This window comes from Schistocerca serialis, chromosome 7 (genome assembly GCF_023864345.2).
Source record: "Schistocerca serialis cubense isolate TAMUIC-IGC-003099 chromosome 7, iqSchSeri2.2, whole genome shotgun sequence".
Taxonomy (NCBI): Eukaryota; Metazoa; Arthropoda; class Insecta; order Orthoptera; family Acrididae; genus Schistocerca; species Schistocerca serialis.
Window position 1 is genome coordinate 394,618,177 of NC_064644.1, and position 21,079 is coordinate 394,639,255.

At 41.9% G+C, this 21,079-nt stretch overlaps 1 protein-coding gene across 1 annotated transcript in view; it reads left to right on the forward strand.

Moving 5' to 3' along the window:
• Window positions 1-21,079, forward strand: part of LOC126413122 (synaptotagmin-10-like) — a 605,847-nt gene that overhangs the window by 321,682 nt on the left and 263,086 nt on the right. The window contains exons 5-6 of the mRNA XM_050083014.1: window positions 4,449-4,603; window positions 12,774-12,942. Of these exons, the coding sequence (XP_049938971.1) occupies window positions 4,449-4,603; window positions 12,774-12,942 (324 nt within the window). The remainder of the gene's footprint in view (window positions 1-4,448; window positions 4,604-12,773; window positions 12,943-21,079) is intronic.

Consider the following 21,079-nt stretch of genomic DNA (forward strand, 5'->3'; position numbering starts at 1 on the left):
CAATGCCAGCGACTCTTTATTTTTGTTGTGGTCTTCAGTTCAGAGACTGGTTTGATGCAGCTCTCCATGCTACTCTATCCTGTGCAAGCTTCTTCTCCTCCGAGTAACTTCTGCAATCTACATCCTTCTGAATTTGTTTAGTGTATTCAAGCCTTGGTCTTCCTCTACCATTTTAGCCCTCCGCGCTTCCCTCCAATACTAAATGAATGACCCCTTGATGCCGCAGAACGTGTCCTACCAACCGATTCCTTCTTCTAGTCACTTTGTGCCACAAATTCCTCTTCTCCCCCAATTCTATTCAGTACCTCCTCACTGAGTTACGTGATCTACCGATCTAACCTTCAGCATTCTTCTGTAGCACCAAATTTCGAAAGCTGCTATTCTCTTCTTGTATAAACTATTTATCGTCCATGTTTCGCTTCCATACATGGCTACACTCCATACAAATACTTTCAGAGAAAGACTTCCTAACACTCAAATCTATACTCGATGTTAACAAATTTCTTTTCTCCAGAAACGCTTTCCTTGCCATTTCCAGTATACGTTTTATATCCTCTCTTCTTCAAACATCATCATTTATTTTGCTCCTCAAATAGCAAAACTCATCTACTACTTTAAGTGTCTCATTTCCTAATCTAATTCCCTCAGCATCACCTGATTTAATTAGACTGCCTTCCATTATCCTCGTTTTGCTTTGGTGATGATCCTCTTATATCCTCCTTTCAAGACACTGTCCATTCCGTTCAACTGCTCTTCCAGATGATTTGCCGTCTCTGACAGAATTACAATGTCATCGACGAACCTCAAAGTTTTTATTTCTTCTCCATGGATTTTAATTCCTACTCCAAACTTTTCTTTTGTTTCCTTCACTGCTTGCTCAATATACAAATTGAATAACATCGGAGATAGGCTAAACCCTGTCTCACTCCCTTCTAAATCACTGCTTCCCTTTCGTGTCCCTCGACTCTCATAACTGCCATCTGGTTTCTGTACAAATTGTAAATACCCTTCCGCTCCCTGTATTTGACCCCTGCCACCTTCAGAATTTGAAAGAGAGTATAGCACTCAACATTGTCAAAAGCTTTCTCTAAGTCTTCAAATGCTAGAAACGTAGGTTTGCCTTTCCTTAATATATCTTCTAAAATAAGCTGTAGGGTCAGCATTGCCTCGCGTGTTCCAACGTTTCTACGGAATCCAAACCTGATCGTCCCCGAGGTCGGCTTCTACCAGTTTTTACATTTGTCTGTAAAGAATTCGTGTTAGTCTTTTGCAGCCGTGACTTATTAAACTGATAATGCGGTAATTTTCACACCTGTCAACACTTGCTTACTTTGAGATTGGAATTAATATACTCTTCTTGAAGTCTGAGGGTATTCCGCCGCCGGCCGGAGTGGCCGTGCGGTTCTAGTTGCTACAGTTTGGAGCCAAGCGACCGCTACGGTCGCAGGTTCGAATCCTGCCTCGGACATGGCTGTTTGTGATGTCCTTAGATTAGTTAGGTTTAATTACCTACGTTGTATACGTTGAAGAGGCCTGGAGACACTTGAAGGTTTCAGATAGATTATATAATAGTAAGACAGAGAATTAGGAACAAGATTTTAAATTGTAAGACATTTCCAGGGACAGATGTGCACTCTGACCACTGTCTATTGGTTATGAACTGTAGATTAAAAGATTAAAAGAAACTGCAAAAAAAATGGAAATTTAAGGGAATGCGACCTGGATAAAGTGAAAGAACCCGAGATTGTCGAGAGTTTCAGAGAGAGCATTAGGGAACGATTGACAAGAACGGGGGAAAGAAATACAGTAGAAGAAGAATGGGTAGCTATGAGAGACGAAATAGTAAAGGCAGAAGAAGATCAAGTAGATAAAAAGACAAGGGCTAGTAGAAATCCTTGGGTAATAGAAGAGATATTAAATTTAATTGATGAAAGGAGAAACTATAAAAATGCAGTAAATGAAGCAGGCAAAAAGGAATACAAACGTCTCATAAAAGAGATCGACAGGAAGCGCAAAATGGCCAAGCAGGGATAGATACTGCCCACAGGAAAATTAAAGAGACCTTTGGAGAAAAGTGAACCACTTGTATGAATATCAAGAGCTCAAATGGGAAACCAGTTCTAAGAAAAGAAGAGAAGGCAGGAAGGTGGAAGGAGTATACAGAGGTACTATGCAAGGGTGATGTACTTGAGGGCAATATTATTGAAATGGAAGAGGTCGTAGGTAAAGATGAGTTGGGAGATACGATACTGCGTGAAGAATTTGACAGAGCACTGAAAGACTTAAGTCGAAACAAGGCTCCGTGTGTAGACAACATTCCATTAGAACTACTGACAGCCTTGGGGGAGCCAGCTCTGACAAAACTCTACCATCTGGTGAGCAAGATGTATGAGACAGGCGAAATACCAAAAAATAGCTCTGAGCACTATGGGACTTAACTTCTGAGGTCATCAGTCCCCTAGAACTTAGAACTACTTAAACCTAACTAACTTAAGGACATCACACACGTCCATGCCCGAGGCAGGATTCGAACCTCCGACCATAGCGGTCGCGTGTTTCCAGACTGTAGCGCCTAGAATCGCTCGGTCACTCCGGCCGGATATTGTGGTCACACTACACACCAAATGGGAGTAATCATGTTCAACGGTATTGCATGTTCACAATGTCCTTAGAGACAGTTAAATCGTCCAGAGAGAATGTCTGCAGTATCAAGGGCTGTTAATAACATTGTCCTGTCGCTTATCAGAAGACAAACTGCCACTTTCGACTGTGAACGGTTAGAGAATTAGCGCCCCAAAGGAGTGGTTTCATTGACGCCTATATGCCGCCCGAGGCCTTTTTGAGTAGATTCCAAGCGATGGTGTATCTGAAATGTTTTTTCTCGGCCACTCATAAGAAATCCGTGTGATTTCAACGCTGGCCGTAGTGGTTCAGGCCTCGATCTCAGAGATGTCGAAAGAAGGAGTGAAATGTCGGTAAGATGGGTGTGACACGTTCACGGTAGCTTTGGGCAGAATTGTGCTGCAGTCTGGTGCCTATGTGGCATCATGATTCCACCTTGCGCCGCACATGAACTTCTGAGCTGTGGCCCTTTCTTAGCACGTGTCGACACTTTACTGTGTGGAGCGTCCCCAAGCCCGAGTATGACGTCATAGTGCATCACATTTGTGCACCGTTACAGAGGAAGGTTTTAGACACCTTTGAGTCAAATTTCAAACTTTTGCGTCGCAATGGGAGACAATAATGAGGTTTAGAAAAAATGATCCTTCAACTGTGATGCGCGGAGTAAATACTTTCAGGTTTGCCGATTTCATTCTAATTCTGTCAGAGACAGCGAAGGACGTGGAAGATTAGCTGAATGGAATGATGGAGTTTTCAAAAGACTTTGTTAAATGAACATAAACATAAATTATCCAAGAGTAATTAGGTGTAGGCAAATTAAATCACGGGTTGCTGAGGAAATTATATTAGGGAAAGAGATAGCAAAAGTATTAGATCAGTTTGCCAGTAGAATAAAAGACTGTGGGTGCAGTAGAGAAGTAGTGTCATAGTCGAGACGGTGTAAGAAGATCCCCCACAAGCGCGCTGTGGCCAGCTTTCACTTGCGAAGTACTATTTGTGAGGGAGTAACCTTCTGTAGAGCTGCGACAACACTGAAGCGTTCCCACAGAGATGTTTATAGGATCGGGTTACCTGTTTGGTTGAGGTAGACTCGCGGATCTGACGCACCCAGCCCACTGCAACTGTCAGGGATCTTCTTACATCGCCTCCACTTTAGGAAATGGTTTCTAAAGGCATTTGTCTTATGTGGGGCCTTGAATGGAAGTGAAATGCACATGATAAACAATTCAGATAAGACAACAGACACTTTCGAAATGAGGTGTCGTAGAAGAACACTGAAGATTAGTCGAGTAGATCATACAATATAATTAATGAAGAGATGCTGAATCTAATTGGAGAAATTGGAATTATCGCTCAAGATGACAAACGAAGGGCTCATGTCATAAGACACATCCTGAAGTATGAAGGTATTATGAGTTTGGTAATAGAGGGAAGAGTTGGGGAGAGAGGGGGAGGGGGAAAATAAAGTTGTATGGGGAGAATCACGGCTTGACTATAGTAAGCAGAAACCTTTCTGGACAAACATTCTTGTGAAGAGAGAAAGGAATCCATTCTCCACTATACCTTCGCTCCTAATAGCGTTAGTGCACCAAGTGGTGTAGGAGATCTCCTGAGGACATGTTGACAAATTAAAGCTATGAGGGTGGATCATAAGTAGCCACAGGATAGCTGTCGACCACTCAAGGGTCATCTTCTGGTTGAACACTCAATTTCCACATATTAGTTTTCAAAAACATTTGATTTGTATAAAGAGTGAAAGTTTTGTTCCAGAAACCTACAAGGCAGCTTCACTCCGCCAGTCTACTGAATCTTCTCTGTGCTTGCAGGTGCTGGAGGCTCGCGACCTGCCCGTGAAGGACATGATGGGCAGCAGCGACCCATACGTCAAGGTCTACCTGCTGCCGGACCGCAAGAAGAAGTTCCAGACCAAGGTGCACCGCAAGAACCTCAACCCCATTTTTAACGAGACCTTCATCTTTAGGTGAGGAATCAACTATTCTTTGAACTCAAAATTTCATATTGATTTTATCTATTATATCAATGTGCGACAACCCTTAGGCCGCATGCAGTCTGCGATACCACTTTGTATGCCCATAGAGCCATAATTAGAGGTCCGCGCCAGCGCGAATATATCTACAGATTTTTACATTAATAATTACGCTGAGGCTAGAAGATAAAGTACAGTTTCAGTATTATGATTTTTGCCTTTCTGAATTACATGGAGCTGATAATAATAATCATACTTTTAAGTCAGTATTACAAGGGGCGTTCAGTAAGTAACGCAACGCTTTATTTTCTGAAAGCAAGTCGGTTTTATTCAGGATTCCAATACACTATATTATTCCCCACTCTTTTGGCTAAAAACCCCTATTTTATAACACAATCTCCATTCAGTGCGACGGCCTTACGTCACTTTACTGGAAGGACCTGTATGCTCGCATGGTACCACTCTATTTGTCGACGTCAGAGCCAACATCTTGCTCCATCAGTAACCTCTCCATCATGACGTACTGCTTTCGGCGGAGTGAATCGTTCACTGTGCCAAACAGATGGAAGTCGGAAGCTGCGAGATCCTGGCAGTAGTGTGGATGACGAAGAACAGTCCAATGAAATTTTATGAGCTCCTCTAGGGTCCGCGAACTTGTGTGAAGCCTTGCGATGTCAGGGCGAAGGATATATTCGTTTGCATTTTTGTGACGACACTCTGCGATGCTCTGGTTTGCAAAGAAAAGTAACAGCTCTCTGCTTGGGACGCACCTACTTTACAGACACCATTTTGAAGGCTACGTATAGCACCGCCAACTACTGCAACTTCATGAAACTAAAGGGGCTGAAGTGACATAAAGAATTTTCTAATAGGCTGCATCCAATGGCATCTTCGCTACGTGGCCTGGCCTCTGTTTGTCTCATACATTATAAATAATGTTCTGCCCAAAATTAGTCAATCTATCAACGTTTGTCTTAAATATACTCAAATACATATCCAACGATCACAGGCCCTGCAGACTAAGCGCTGCTACGACTAACTGCCTCCATTCCTTGATGTTTCGTGCTCGGTTCGACCAGGAGTGTTCAGAGCTGCCTGGTCCTTCACTAGGTCGTCCATTCAGAGCTTTCTTCCTCGTCCAGTCGGGCATCTGGTGTTTGGTTTCCATCAAGTGCCTTATTCACCTGTCTTTCTTCTGGCATATGATCTACTTGGCCAGCCCACTGAATTCTTTTGCGCTTCATCTTCTGTAGGATTGTTGGTTGTTGCGCCAAAAGAGAGCTTTATTCGTTCTTCCTCCTCCTCCTCCACTCTCCTTTTCTATGATCGGTCCCTCTATCTTCCTCATTACTCTTCTTTTAAATATTCATAGTTTTTTTCATTTTCTCATTTGGTCATGACAAAAAAGGAAAAGCTATAGCATCTGAAAGAAGAGTAACGAAGAAGACATGGGGCCGATCTTAGATAATGGAGAATGGAGGAGGAGGAAGAACAAGATGATCTACTTCTCGATGCAAAAACGAGCAGTATACGTGTACAAAACGCAACACCTATCACATTGAGAGGTGTAGGATATTAAAATTATTTAACATTGTGGTGAATTTGAATTAAAGTACCTTTCACAAAAAAAAACTATATAGCCAATATTTAACAGATTTATTTGTAAAGAAATGACCAACTGCTACTAAGTGTGGTTTCCACACTGGTGGGACTGAAGTACAGCTTATACTTTATGGTCTGATGGTGGCCGATGTCGGCCGAATCTGGGCATTTCGTTAGGAATGTGAGGGTCATTTGGAAAGTAATGCTTTCTTTCTTTATTTTTATTTTACAAGAAAAGCACTTGCCTGTGCGATAAACTTCACGGTCCTGCTTTCTCAGCCACTGGCGCACAAAAATTTTCAGGGTATCCACTTCTTCAAAATGGCGCCCCGATGAGCTTCTTTGATTGGACCGAACAGATGGAGGCCTGAAGGTGCAACAGAGTGGATGAATAGTTTTCCTCGCCATTTTATTCTGGCCATTCGACATTTTCGGTGCACAGTATCTGCGCGTCTTGGAGTTGGTCAGTCGGTGTATAATGGTCATCGAACTGCCATCACCGATGGATAACTGGCGACATAATTCATCTATTGTTACCCAAGGGTCTGATGATTTGGTCGACAAGCTGGATGTTGCGTGACATCGCTGTATTTGCTGTCTGGCTGCTCTGTGTTGCATCAGCTAACACTGTTTGCCCTTCAGCTTCTCTACAGCTACGAATTGATCGTTTCATCTTCTGTAGTAGAGAATTCAATCACAGAACGCTGTCTTGTACTAACATCAATGCTGACCGTTTCCTAACGTACACAATGCTGCCATCGTTTGATGAAGGGCGCTGTCCCGAGAGTGGGCGGTAGAAGAAGTGCACCAAATTCATGAGTACTACACTACCATCAAATTAGAAAGTTTCATTTTCTGACTGGCCCTCGTAAATGTGATTGTGCCGGATAATTAATTATTTTAAAAACAATTAATCACTGTGATCACCAGCCCAACAGAAATGTCGTTCTTGCCACATAATGTTTAACAGTGTGCAATACATGACAACTTGTAGCACGACTTCAACTGACTTCCCATTGTGGGGAGCTGTCCCGCAAATAATTTCACAAAATATGGCTCAGTAATTACGATAGAAGATATTAACATAATAAATGTATCAAGAGTGTGACAGGCTATGTTATATTAGAGTGTGGTCATGGTCGGCCTCTGCGTTGTTAGTTCATGGATTCTAAACTACGAGTCTGGCTTAAGCAGACGAAAAATCAACATTCGAATTCCACTGTACCGGACGGGATAAAATTGTCAACAAAATTTGAATACCCGCGGATGGTGAAGACAGAAGACTTGCGAATGCGGTACGTATTATAGGCTCACTTCTCTTGTATGCGTAGACCTCTGGCCATCAGAGTTTTGGTCACGACACGTGGAGCAAAACTATTACAGTTTTTATTTTGTTTTTTTTTTTATACAAGGCAATAAATATCCAAACACTCCTCCACACAGTACCAGCATTTTTCTTGCACCTATAATTATTTTGCGTAAGTTAACATTACTTCGAAGAACACATTTTTCATACACCAATTTCGTACGTGGCCAAATTTGGTCACCCATAAAGTTGTGAAATTTTGTTCTAATTTAGATATCTTTCGGAGTTAGAATTTGGATTCATTATTCAGAGCATCTAAATTCGGGGCGTTTCTAAACAGCATAAATGCATCGGAACCTATTGGTGGCCGATTTTTAGTCCCATACAAGTAGATTGGGGTGTATCTTAGACATCAAAATTTCCAGACAAAAAATATTCAGTCAGCTTTGTGCATCAGCTACGGGTACCGCACAATGTTCAAAAACATCACAAATCTTTTTTGGCAACGTGAAGCATATTCGTCCATTTTTGTAAACAGATTTCAAAATGTATCGATTTTCTTCTCCATTTTCTCTCGGCTTCAAGATAGATAATATTTTCTTGACTACACTGCGCTTAGGTAATCTAAACACGGAGCATTCTACCTACAATCATGCGATCCCAAAATCATCTAATGCAGAATACTATTCAACTTTCTCTACAGTGCTTTATGTTGTGTTCTATCTTTTTCTTATATATCAATGATACGGACTTGCACATGTAAATTATTTCCTCTGCAATTTCAAAAAAGCCTACGGAGTTTAAGTTGAGATTTTCATGGGAGCATCAGTTTAAAATTTTTCTTAGTGTTCAAGTTTCTTCATGTCTGAGTTAACACTCGGCTTACACATAGCGAAAATATTATACCAGTCGATATTATACTTTTTTCTTCGTAGGTCAGATTAGATTTTAGAAACATTCAATATGTTTGCCCTATTTTTACAATTTTTACTCCTTACACATCTTCCATTACAAAATTCACTATTTCTTGATACCTCAAGATGTATCCTATCAACCAATACTTTTTCAGTCAAGTTGTCCCGTAAATTTCGTCTTTCCGCAATTCTGTCGAATACCTGCTCATTAGTTACTCTATGTATCCGCATAATCTTCATCATTCTTCTGTGGCATAACATTTCAGTGGCTTCTAATCTCTTCTTGTGTGATACTTTAATCGTTCACTTTTCACTTCCATACAAAAATACATTCCAGATAAATACTTGCAAGAAAGACCCCCAAACACCTAAATTTGTATTCACTGTTAACATAATCCTCATTTTAAAAATGCTCTGTTTGGCACGGGCAATCTCCATTTTAGATCCTCTCTAGTTCCGCTATCGTAAGTCCCTTTGCTGCCCAAATAGCAAACCGCATCTACTACTTTCAGTGTCTCATTTTCTAATCTAATTTTCTCAGCATTTCCTGATTTAATTCGACTACATTCCATTACCCTTGTTTTGCTTTAGCTAATGTTCATCTTTCAGTCCTTTTTCAAGACACTATCCATTCCGTTCAACAGCTGTTCGAAGTCCTTTGCATCTTTGACAGAATTGCCATGTCATCGGCCAATAGAAAAAGTTTTAGTTTTGCTCCGTTTCCTATTTTGTTTTTAGTCTCCTTTACTGACAGCTCAATGTAATAATTGAATGACATCGAGCGTAGACTACAACCTTGTCTCACCCCTTCTCTACCACTGCTTCCTCCTTATAACTGCAGTCTGGTTTCTGTACAATTCCAAACAGTGTATTTTAGTCTAAATTATAAGAAAATTACTCTAAAATGATGTAAACATTGATTTGCCTCTCTTTAATTTGTCTTCTAGTATAAGTGTTAGGCTCAATATTTTCTTTCAAGTTCCTAACATTTCTCTAGCACCCAAAATTACCTGAAATTCAATATACACTAACTTTGACTTTTGTCAACCACCTATCGTAGGTTGGAAAAGAAATTCTTTATTTCCATTATTGATGTAGATTAAACTTACCCTCGTGAAAAAACGGTTTATACGAGGAGCTAAACTATAGCCTTTCTTTTCTCCTGTATTTATTATTATAAACCGCCCACAATTTCCTCTAATGAGTGAAAGTTCCATACCGTGAACCCTCGACGAATCTTACAGACGTGAATGAAACATTGAACTGTTGCATTGGGTAATCAAGGTTGATGGTGGGGATGTGGGTCAACAGAAAGTCCTAAGCTAATCGTAACATCGAGAAGAATAAAACTTTTAGTTGGTAACTGAAATCTACTGAGTGCCTAAAATTTACCTTTACATCAGCAAACAAATTTTCTGACCTTGAATCGGTGAGAAAGAGGACACAAATATTATTCACCAGATTTTCCAGGTTAAGAAAGTCATTAATTCAGAAAAGGCTACGAAATGAATATCTTCTGATCTTTCGAAAGGACCTATCTGGTTTAGACGTACAAAGGAGAGCTTTTTGAGCTGCGAGTAGCGACAGTGGAACGTAGCTGCGAGTTGCCTAAATTGTAGGCGACAGCATCTTCACGTGTAACTGTGGACAACAGGGCAGCGGTTAATGTTGCAGTTACGTAGATTACGGAGGGAATTTACGGTTCTTGAAACATAAACGTCGCTATATACAGGTTGTTTCAGGAGGATGAAATTCTAGTAATCAGGTGATTCATCGTCTAATCTTAATATTTTCCGGAAGAAATGGCCATGTTTCTCGGCTGCTCAGGTCCCCGGACTTGAGATTTTCATCTCTGGCGATGGTTGAAAGACAAAGTCTACAAAGAAAAAGTAAACAAAGTAGGCGATTTGATCGCTCGGGGTATGAACACTGCTGTCATAAAAGAACGCTAAGACGACGACAGAAGAACGGACAAGTGGTTATCAGGAACATTTGAAAGTGCCTTGAAGTCAGAAGTGGAATTTATGAAAATCGACTTTGAACTTATTCATTTGCTTTTGCCTCACACCTTCTGTAGTATTAGTCTGGGTTACAGTCTAGCAGCTGTATCTGTGTAATGTTAACCGGAGTGTTTTGTCTAATTAGTCTATGCTACTACTTCTAATAATATCTACGATAATGTGCTGAATATTTTATTCTGTTCTCAATATCGGTTGAGGTATTACGTGACGATAATGATGATGATGATGATGATGATGATGTTTGGTTTGTGGGGCGCTCAACTACGCAGTCATCAGCGCCCATACAAAGTCCCAATGTTTACACAGTCCAATCTAGCCAGCGTCACGAATTATGCTGATGAAATGATACGGACAACACAAACACCCAGTCCCCGAGCAGAGAAAATCCCCATCCAGGCCGGTAATCGAACCCGGGACTCCGTGATCCAGAGGCAGCAACGCTAGCCACTAGACTACGAGCTGCGACAGATATTACGTGTCATGCACATTACTCCGTCGACTTTCCCGCTTCGCTGACGCACGTTGCAACGCCCTGCCGTTAGAGGGCTCCGAACTGTAGCGTGTAGCATGATGTGTAACGCAAGTATGTCGGTGAGGGGGAAACAGCGTGCTGTAATTAAATTTCGAATCCAAACAGTTCGTCAACACATGGACCGTCTTCTCCTTCAACATGACAACCCCAGACCACACACGAGCGCTACGACACCTGCAACAATCCTGTGCCTTGGGTTCACTGTTCAAATGGTTCAAATGGCTCTGAGCACTATGGGACTTAACATCTGTGGTCATCAGTCCCCTAGAACTTAGAACTACTTAAACCTAACTAACCTAAGGACATCACACACATCCATGCCCGAGGCAGGATTCGAACCTGCGACCGTAGCGGTCACGCGGTTCCAGACTGAAGCGCCTAGAACCGCACGGCCACACCGGCCGGTGGGTTCACTGTCATCGATCATCATCCATACAGTCCTGGCCTGGACCAACCGACTTTCGCCTGCTTGCAAAACTCAAAGAAGACCGAGGATTTCACTTTGATAATGATGAAGTGGTGCAAGCAGAGCTGAGGCTGTGGCTCCGTCAACAAAGTCAATCGTTCTAGAGGACGGTATCAACAAACTGGTCTCTCATTGGGAGAACTGTGTTCGTCGCCGGGATGACTGTTGAGAAATAAGTATGGCAAATGAAAAATAAAGATGTAGAATGTTAGTAACGTTTGTGCTTTTTAATAAGCTTTAAGAGTTTTCACATAAAAAAATTCGGAGGCATTACTTTGAAGCACGCCCTCTAGAAAAACAAAGTATTTTAGGAATTCTTACTGTTACCTCCAGTGTACGGTCTCTCACTGGAAAAACTCTCACCAACATGGCGCCTACCACTGGGCCAATTGCTGAGAAAACTGACCACATTACTTGGACTATAATTTCGATGCACCAGAAGAGAGGCGACTGTGAGGCTGAGGTATCTTCCTGGGTCGCATGTCAGGGCTCTATTCTAGCAAGAAAGAGATTAGCATCGTAGTTGGTACTGTTCCTATTGCAACCCTGAACTCAAGTTCCTAAAGAAACAAGGTCATTTCACAAGTGAGTTGCAAGAGAATCCCACTGATTTGTATTATTGCCCTTACCAGACTGGTCTTCATTGACCTCCACTCCTTCCGCGCTCCCCCCCCCCCCCCCCCCGCCCCCCTCTCGCACAAACCAGAGGTACCCTTGAGCTCATGGCTTCCTGTTTCGTAAAGAACTCAACAGTCATCCTCATTTAAATGAAAATTGGTAGTTATAAATTGAAACGAATTACATTAACATTAAAATCCGCAAAAAAGCAATACATCTGTACATCTCAAATAGCATTATTCTATTTCTATACCTCTCACGTCTCTGCAACACACCGAAAACCTTCATGTTAATTTTAGAACCTATGAATTAATAATTTATACGATAATTAAAATATTACATTTCAGTTTAATCAAGTGTTTCTGTATTGTGGTCAGGCAATTATTTTGAAATTTCTAGAGGTTACGGCGCAAATTCCAAGTTTGTGGCAAATGAGGTACATTTCTCATTTTTTTGTCATTTATATGATCCCTCCATTTTTGCAAAACTTCACACGATCGAATCCCGTTTGTTTACTTTCTGTGTCTTAGTGCGAGAAAGCTTCATCTCAGTCCCGAAAGCACTGCGAGAATTTGGCCGAATAAGTACCTAGAACAGTCACGTGCGAATGTTCTTCAAGCAGACGCCTTTTTCCAGTTCTCCAGCGTAATTTCGTCGTGCAGATGATCCTCAGCGTCTAACGAAGCACACCTCTGTATCTTGCAGTGTTCCGTACGACGACCTCCGCCACCGGTACCTGCAGTTCTCCGTCTACGACTTCGACCGGTTCTCCCGCCACGACCTGATCGGGCAGGTGGTCCTCAAGGGCCTGCTCGACAGCGTCGACCTCCTGCAGGAGATGGAGTACACCATGAACATCCTCTGCGCGCCGCAGGTCAGTCACGGCAAGCACTGCATACAAATTTATCTTCCAGTACTAAGTGATACGTAATGGCGACATGCCAATAGTCGGTTGATTGCAGTCATCGTATTCAGACGCCGAACGGTAGACGCAACGTCACAGAATTGTCGAGATGTTGTGGGGTGTCTGTTGTGCTGTTTTGCATACACCTATGATGCTAAAGTCCGACCTCTGGAGACTACAGAGAAGGAAAGCACCCCATATGATCATGCAAATTAATTAAAATAAATGATCATGTCGCGGAACGGAAACGTCTTACTGAATGGTAATTAATAACGTTGGGCCCAATCAAACATGAGGATATGGATACCACACCACGCACATAGTCAAATTAATGACAGGAGGGATCATCTTTCTACATATAAAACGCAATGTCTTGACTGAGTGACTGACTGACTGACTCATCATCACCCAGTCAAAATCGCTAAGGATAGAAATTTGGAGAAAGTGTGGAGCTTATACTGTAGACGTAGTTTAAGAAGAGGCTTTTCGAAATTCCAACCCTAAGGGGGTGAAATAGGGGATGGAGGTTCTTTTAAAAAAATCGCGACTAACGTAATTTTGGAGCTAGACCTACGAAAATTGGTATTTGGTTTCTCGGTCAGAAATAAAGAAATAAGTGTCTCAGCGTTTTTGGAAATTCAGTCCTACGATGGTAAAATAGAGGGTGAAAGTTTTTTTTGAAAATATATCGTTATTAAAAAACTACTAAAGCATTTTTAAAGCTACATCTATGAACATTGGTATTTGACTTCACGGCTACAAATAAAAAATAAGTGTTCCAGTGGTTTTGCAAACTAAACCCCCAAAAAGGTGGGATAGAGGAGTAGATTTTTATGAAATTTTTTACTAGGAAAGCATTTTTAAAGCTAAATCTGAAAATTTTTATTTGGCTTCTCAGTTAGAAATAAAAAATAAGTGTTTCACTGTTTTTGAAAATTCAGCCTCTATGGGGTGAAATGGGGAATGAATGTTTTTATGGAATTAGCTTACTGTGAAAGCATTTTTAAAGCTAAATCTTTGAAAATCGGTCTTTCACTTCGGGGTTAGAGATGAAAAAATATGTTTCATCATTTTTGTAATGCAGCCACTATGAGGATAAAATAGAGGGTGAAAGTTTTTTCAAAATGAATAATTGCTAAAGAACTACTTAAGGAATTTTAAGACTAATCTATGACGGATGGTATCTGACTTTTCGGTTAGAAATAAAACAAATGGTGTTTCAGTGAAATTCAGTCCCCAAGGAAGTGCAATAGGGAATGAAATTTTTAAGAAAATATTTCGTTACATTAAAAAAAAATTAAAGCTAAATTCATGAAAATTGATATAGCACTTCTCGGATAAATATAAAGAAATACTTTTTAGAGGATGAAAGTTGCTATGGGAACATCCCCAAAAGAACGGAAATGTCATGATTAACAAAACTTTCGGACTCCAGCTACCAGAACTGAACTTTGCTCAGAAGTACATTCGAAAAGACCATGTTTATATGGCTTTAATTAGCGTGGAAAGCTTAGAAGCTGTTTCAGTTTGTGAACAAAATAATAATTCGATTAAATAAGAACTGTACGCCATCAACATCTTATTTTATATAACAGCCACGGTCTCCAACCATGTCGATAAAACTGCATTAAAAAAATCTCTGTATGCCATACAGCCTAAGCGAGAGGAGAAGCGGGCGCTGAGCTAGTATATATATAATAGAAACAAGCGGTCACTATAACAGTCAGATTTATTATCTTAAAATGAAATACATGAGTTACCCACAGAGATAAACAATTAATCTTTTAATACTTGGACAAAGGGTTCTAATGATACGAGTTGCAAATACGACCAGTGACTGAACGCATGTTTAGTAAAGTACAGGATGAATGCGGATAAATAAGATCGAAAACCAGTGACATCACCAAAGCGCGTACTGAAAGCAAACTAGCTAGCTGCGGAGTATTAAAACGAAATAAGCGGCTTCTGAAGGGAGTCAACTAATATCGCGTCTCTACTGAATCGTTGAATGCAGCGATAGTGCATCTCACCACACTCGCAACGTAATGTGTATGGCAGTGGCAATAGTGGCTTGATATCCAGAGTTCGGCTCTCTTTCTGTCCTTAGAACTCAAGTGGAAACATTCCTCTGCGACCGCAATGCCCACCTCATCAGTCGTCCAGCAATAAGTCTTCACTCCATGATCTCCCAGGTCAAGAGGTACTCTTCCATCCCCTAACATGAAATCATTACCAATCCATCGCTCAGTATCAAGTCATTACTGTCCAAAAGCGTGAAACGAACTGAGCTCTTTCTGGACGCTCTGTAACTTGGCTGCTTTTCGCCGGAGGAGAAACTCACCGTTCAGTGGTGGCAGACATTGCGAATTCTGTCCAGCAAAACCCAAGTAAAGATGATAAACAGTCTCCTAGTTTAGCTTAATTTTGCTGTTTCCGACCAATAATGCTCTGAGGTGGGGAGCGAGGCAGAAAATCTCTCCCCTAATTGGCACCACTTTCAAAAGGACCAATGAGAAGGCTGACGCGTAGGCACGGCTGGGAATCTGCGTGCTCTACGGAAAATAGCAGTAAGAACCAACCAAATCTCCGGATTCTAAAACTCAAACCGAAAGTATTTCGTGGCGTTGCCGCTAAGGTAACGTACGCTCATGAGCCGAAACACAGTGACCACCCGCTTATTAGATTGTTTGTCCATCTTTGGAACAAAATACATCTCTGATTCTGCTTATCAGGTATACGACAGTTTCTTGGTAGATTTGTGGAGGTATGTGGCGTTAGATGTCTACCCACAGCTCATGTAATAACGCGTAAATAACGGGCAGCAGGTATCCGTACGCGGTTATGGTGCCCGATAGCGACCTAGATGGGTTCCATAGGATTTCCATCCGGGGAATTTAATCGCCGAGACATTAACGTGAGTTTGCTGTAATTCTCCCGCAACTACTGTAGCACGGTCCTGATTCCGAGACATGGACAATTATACTGTCGAAAGATTACATCGCTGCCGTGAAAGACATCAAGCATGAAGGAATACAGGTGGTTCGCTGCTGTCAGCGTGTCTTTGATAACTACCATTGGTCCCATGCAAGCGAAGGAGAATGTCTCACATAGCATAATACTGCTCCCACCAGCCTGCGTCCGTGGCGCACTCCACGTTTCGAGCCGCCTTTCAACTCGATGACGGAGTTCGTGGCGTAGCAAAAGCGTGATTCACCCGAAGAACCGACATGTTTCCATTGAGCGGCGTTCGAATCCCAATGGTTTCGTAGTCCCTGCAAACGTAGCTAGAGATGTCATTGGGTCAACATGTAAACACACAGGGGTGGTCTGCTGCAGAGCTCCATGTTCAATAGTGTACGATGAACAATGTGCTCCGAAAACTTATACGTGTACCAGAACTGTGCTCTTTCGGCAGAGATGCCACAGGTTACCAGTCACCATATATCCTACTTTACATAGCAGGCAACCCTCCGAACCCCATTTTCTGTGAACAGTCGTGGACGTCCAACCACTTAGCGCCTAGTGGTAGTTTCACTGTTCTTCTATCTCTTTCGTTAGATGCTCACGACAGTAGCACGTGAACATTCGACCTGTTTCGCCGTTTTCGAGATACCCGCCCACACCCTCTGCGTAATAATTACCTACCCTTTGCCGAAGCCGCTTTCCTCAATGAACTTCATCTTTTGCAGCCCATGTCTTCGCTAGGGAGGGTCCCCGTCCGTGTCAACTTCAAAAAATGGCTCAAATGGCTCTGAGCACAATGGGACTTAACATCTGAGGTCATCAGTCCCCTAGAACTTAGAACTACTTAAACCTAACTAACTGAAGGACATCACACACATCCATGCCCGAGGCAGGAATCCAACCTGCGACCGTAGCAGTCGCGCGGTTCCTGACTGAGCGCCTAGAGCCGTGTCAACTTCGCTTACATATTTTCGATACCGCGTTCCGTGCCCGCAACACCACCAGACGCTATCCAACGTCGCTAAACTCTAGGGAACGACACTAGGCCAGAAACTTCTTGTCATACAAATGTATGTAATCTGTCGTTTCTGAACACTGTTAGCTCTTATTTAAAAGGTTTGACTGAACTTATCCCCGACTCTGGCCAGCTTTCGGTACCTATAATGATTTTAGCTTCAGCGCTTTCTATTAACGCTTGGAGCTTTCTTCCCCAACACAGCTGCGAAAATTTACAAGTACTGGTTGTTGCTCTGTCAATCCTTTTCCTGAGTTTTTTCTGCACCCTTTAAGACTGAAGCCCTGTCTGTACTTTCCCCACACCCTCTAACTAAAAAACCGCCCGGCGGAGGTTCAAGTCCTCCCTCGGGCATGGGTGTGTGTGTTTGTCCTTAGGATAATTTAGGTTAATTAGTGTGTAAGGTTAGGGACTGATGACCTTAGCAGTTAAGTCCCATACGATTTCACACACATTTGAAGATTTTTTGAAAAAACCGCCCGGTCTGTTCTTTTTCGGATTAGTATCCACCAGGCAAGTTCTGCACATCCAAGAGGTTTTTAAAGGAAAGTCCTGTATGCAGATGTTCTAGAATCAGACATACAGCTGCAAATTACACTTTTCCATGGGATACAGTAACTTCCAGCTTAAAATAAACATACGAAAATAATTTGCACCCATCATCATGTCTTCCGTAGTTCGTGTTTGTTGATTGGGAACCTCTTCCTCATTACTCTTTTGACTACAGAAGATCGCTACGTACGGCCACTTACGTAGTGGAAGAAAATGTAACCACCACTCTCAGGTCCGCAGCTCGTGGTCGTGCGGTGGCGTTCTCGCTTCCCGCGCCCGGGTTCCCGGATTCGATTCCCGGCGGAGTCAGGGATTTTCTCTGCCTCGTGATGATTGGGTGTTGTGTGATGTCCTTAGGTTAGTTAGGTTTAAATAGTTGTAAGTTCTAGGGGACTGATGACCATATATGTTAAGTCCCATAGTGCTCAGAGCCATTTGAACCACTCTCAGTGAGCTGGACAGTGTGGCTTGCGTTTATAGTTTGTCCACAAGCCGTGGAGGGTCATTTCCAGACCAGACAGTGCAAACGTTGTCACTTTAGGCAAGAAGGGTTTTCAGCACAGGAAGTTGGTCGCCAAAGTGGTGTACACTACAGCGACATCATTCGAACATTCAACCGCTATCAACAGGACAATGGTCGTCCACATATAGCACAAATGTGTGCTTGAAGGTGACCAAGACCCCGGAAACTGTTTCCGATAGAACGACATCTGTGGGAGCACCTTGGACGTTAAAGGTGTCTTAGTGCCAGTATATTGGACATTAAGAAACTGTTACAACAGTAGTGGACCAGATGGCCCGAGGAGAGGACATAACGGCTTTGTCACGGAGATGGTGCAGTGTCATACTGATAAGTGGATTCATGCTGCTAAGTTCTTTGTCAATATGGTTTGCTGCTGTAATCAGTGAAATATCATCACATGTCTTCTTAATCCGTGACGTTTCATTTTTTTTCCTTCTTCCTTTCTGAGTCCTTCACTTCTGTCGTCAGGCTATGTATTTCACAGTAAATTATGCTTCTTCATTCATTACCTGTTGTAAGCCCGCACACGTTCTTAAATATCCAGATGGTACAAAACGTTTTTGGGTTTTCATGATATTGGTTACAAAGAGAACTGTTGTGACCACGAGAATAACCATGGAAGTGAAAAAAAGAACGGAGTTGTCATTGCCTCACAAACTTGAATCCATCTTATGTAGCCCAAAAACATTAGATTCACCGCATTTATACTTCCGTGGTTCACTGTGGTGCTAGTTCCCCGTGACGTCACTCTGACGTGCCCTTGCCCAGTTTCGACTGTTGGGGATTTCTACTGACTTTCGTGATCGTATCCCAAATAGCGTCTGGTGCTTTGATTGTGTAGAGACGCAGTTGTTTCATCAAAAATGCCAGCTTGCGTCGTTTACCGGAATACTAATCGATCCCATCATAATCTAAACTTTAAAGGGATCACATTTCATTCGTAAGTGGAGCCGTTCAAGAAATATTTTCTTTTGTATACATTAATTATGCTTTTGCTTTTTACTTTTGTTCTAGTGCTTTTATTTGTGTCAGTTGACTTTAGATTTCCTATCAGTTCTGTTCCGGTGATATTCCAATAACCAATTCACTCTGTCGACATGCACAGTATACGATAACATGCCTTGCTTCTTTCTTCATTGCACACGTTTATGGCCTAACAAAGTACGCAACGTTTTTCGCAACTGTGAACATTAAAAATGTCGTGCATACGAGTTGAAAACTGAAAATCTGACGAACAAGAAGCAGTACCAGTAAGCAAACAAATATTGGTTTCGGAGTTCAGCTTCATTTGCTATCGATACAAACACAGTAGGAGTGGAATTGAATGGATTACGAAGGTATTCTTTTCACATCAGATCCTTCTCTCCTTGGTTATTTCAAATATATCAACGAAAAGCAAGCTACATTAACGGGCACAAATGTGTCGTATTACTAGAGCAAATACACAATCAAGAACAGAAAAACGTTCGAAATTGCCCTCCTGACACTATGTTATTCAGAGCACTGTAATTGTTAGTATTTAAAACGGCTGTTGAGTGCACACAACTGAAATATTGAACAAGAAGCAATCGTAAACAGTAGCCTGCTAATGTTTTGAAGTATTTAGAATGGCGGCCCCGCCCACTCTGACTTCAAAACAACGTATAACTGAAGTTTAAAGCGCCATCTCCCTTCTTTGTTACCTCCATGAGAATGACGAACTCCACTGGCTCAGAATATGCTACAAGCTTTACCGGTAGACCACATTTGAACTGTTTATATGTGTAATTCTCTTACGAACAGGGCAGTGATTACTATACGTGATTTTATTGTTGACAATAATGGGAAAATTGGGTGCGTGGAACCTGGTTTCGGTACACAGCCCACTTCTCTTGAAGGTTGAAGGGCATCAAGGGGGTCACAGCAAGGACGCCCATACCGGGGGCAAGGGGGTCCGAACGCCCCACACCCATAATACTCAGGCAAAGGAAAAAATATACTGTAATCAGGAACTGTTCTTTCAATAAATTGATTGAAAAGTCGGTATTACGTGGATTTTTAACTGAGCCTTACTGGAATTGTTTTGGCTACTTAAAACTGGATATTCGTCTTCCAAAATATTAAAAATATTTCATACCTTAAGGTCTATCCCCCTTCCCCCCTCCCCTCTTAAAAACCATCTTATGGGCGCTCTTGGTTCACGGAAACTAACATACTCGCCCGACAGACGGATCACCAACAAAAGTGTGACTTCTCCTCTCTCCACGAAGATAGTTGGAACTTTCGGTTTTGGTGTATAGCATAATAGTGAAGAACTGTACGCCACCAGCTCTCCTGCCTTTTGCCGGCCAAGTAATAGCAATAATAATTATTCAACACCAAGATTCGAACAGACTTCCTTCGGGCTGTGTGTCAGCGAAGAAGCCTACGTCGGCCGCGTTGGTCCTGGAGATGGGTGCTAGAGCAATAGCGTCCAGTTATTTTTTCTGCGAAAACCTTTTACGTTCATTAGCAGGACGACAGCGAAACAAAATCAATAGAAGAACTCTACCAAAAAAATTAATTGTTGATGTCGATATACTTAATTTGTAGCAGACCTTGAGATATCCAAGTATGAAGATGATGCATAGGGAGTGGCTGTGAGTCAACATGCAGGTAGAAGGTTTAATCCTTATATGAGCCATGCGCGAAATCGAGTTGCTTGCCAATTCAGAGTGATCTTTAAGGATCCTTCCTTAATTTTCAACATAGCAAATATTAATTTTAAATGGAACTGCTTTATGAGTGTAAACCAATTCATATACAATGTGCACACATGACGTTCAAGAGAGAAATCTTCACATATATTGTCAATTTTCACACATATTGTCAATTATTTACGTAACTTGCAAATAACGTCAATGTCAGGTGCGGCGACAGCTGCCTAGTCTTAATACACCTCATTAGGTCCTGGATTTCTGACACGCCAGACTCTAATAACTTGTTTCCAGATTATGATGTTTTATTTCCATTTAACCTTAATCAATCCATGGTCACAAAAACTGCCCCAAATCTCAAGGCAAATATAAATTCGG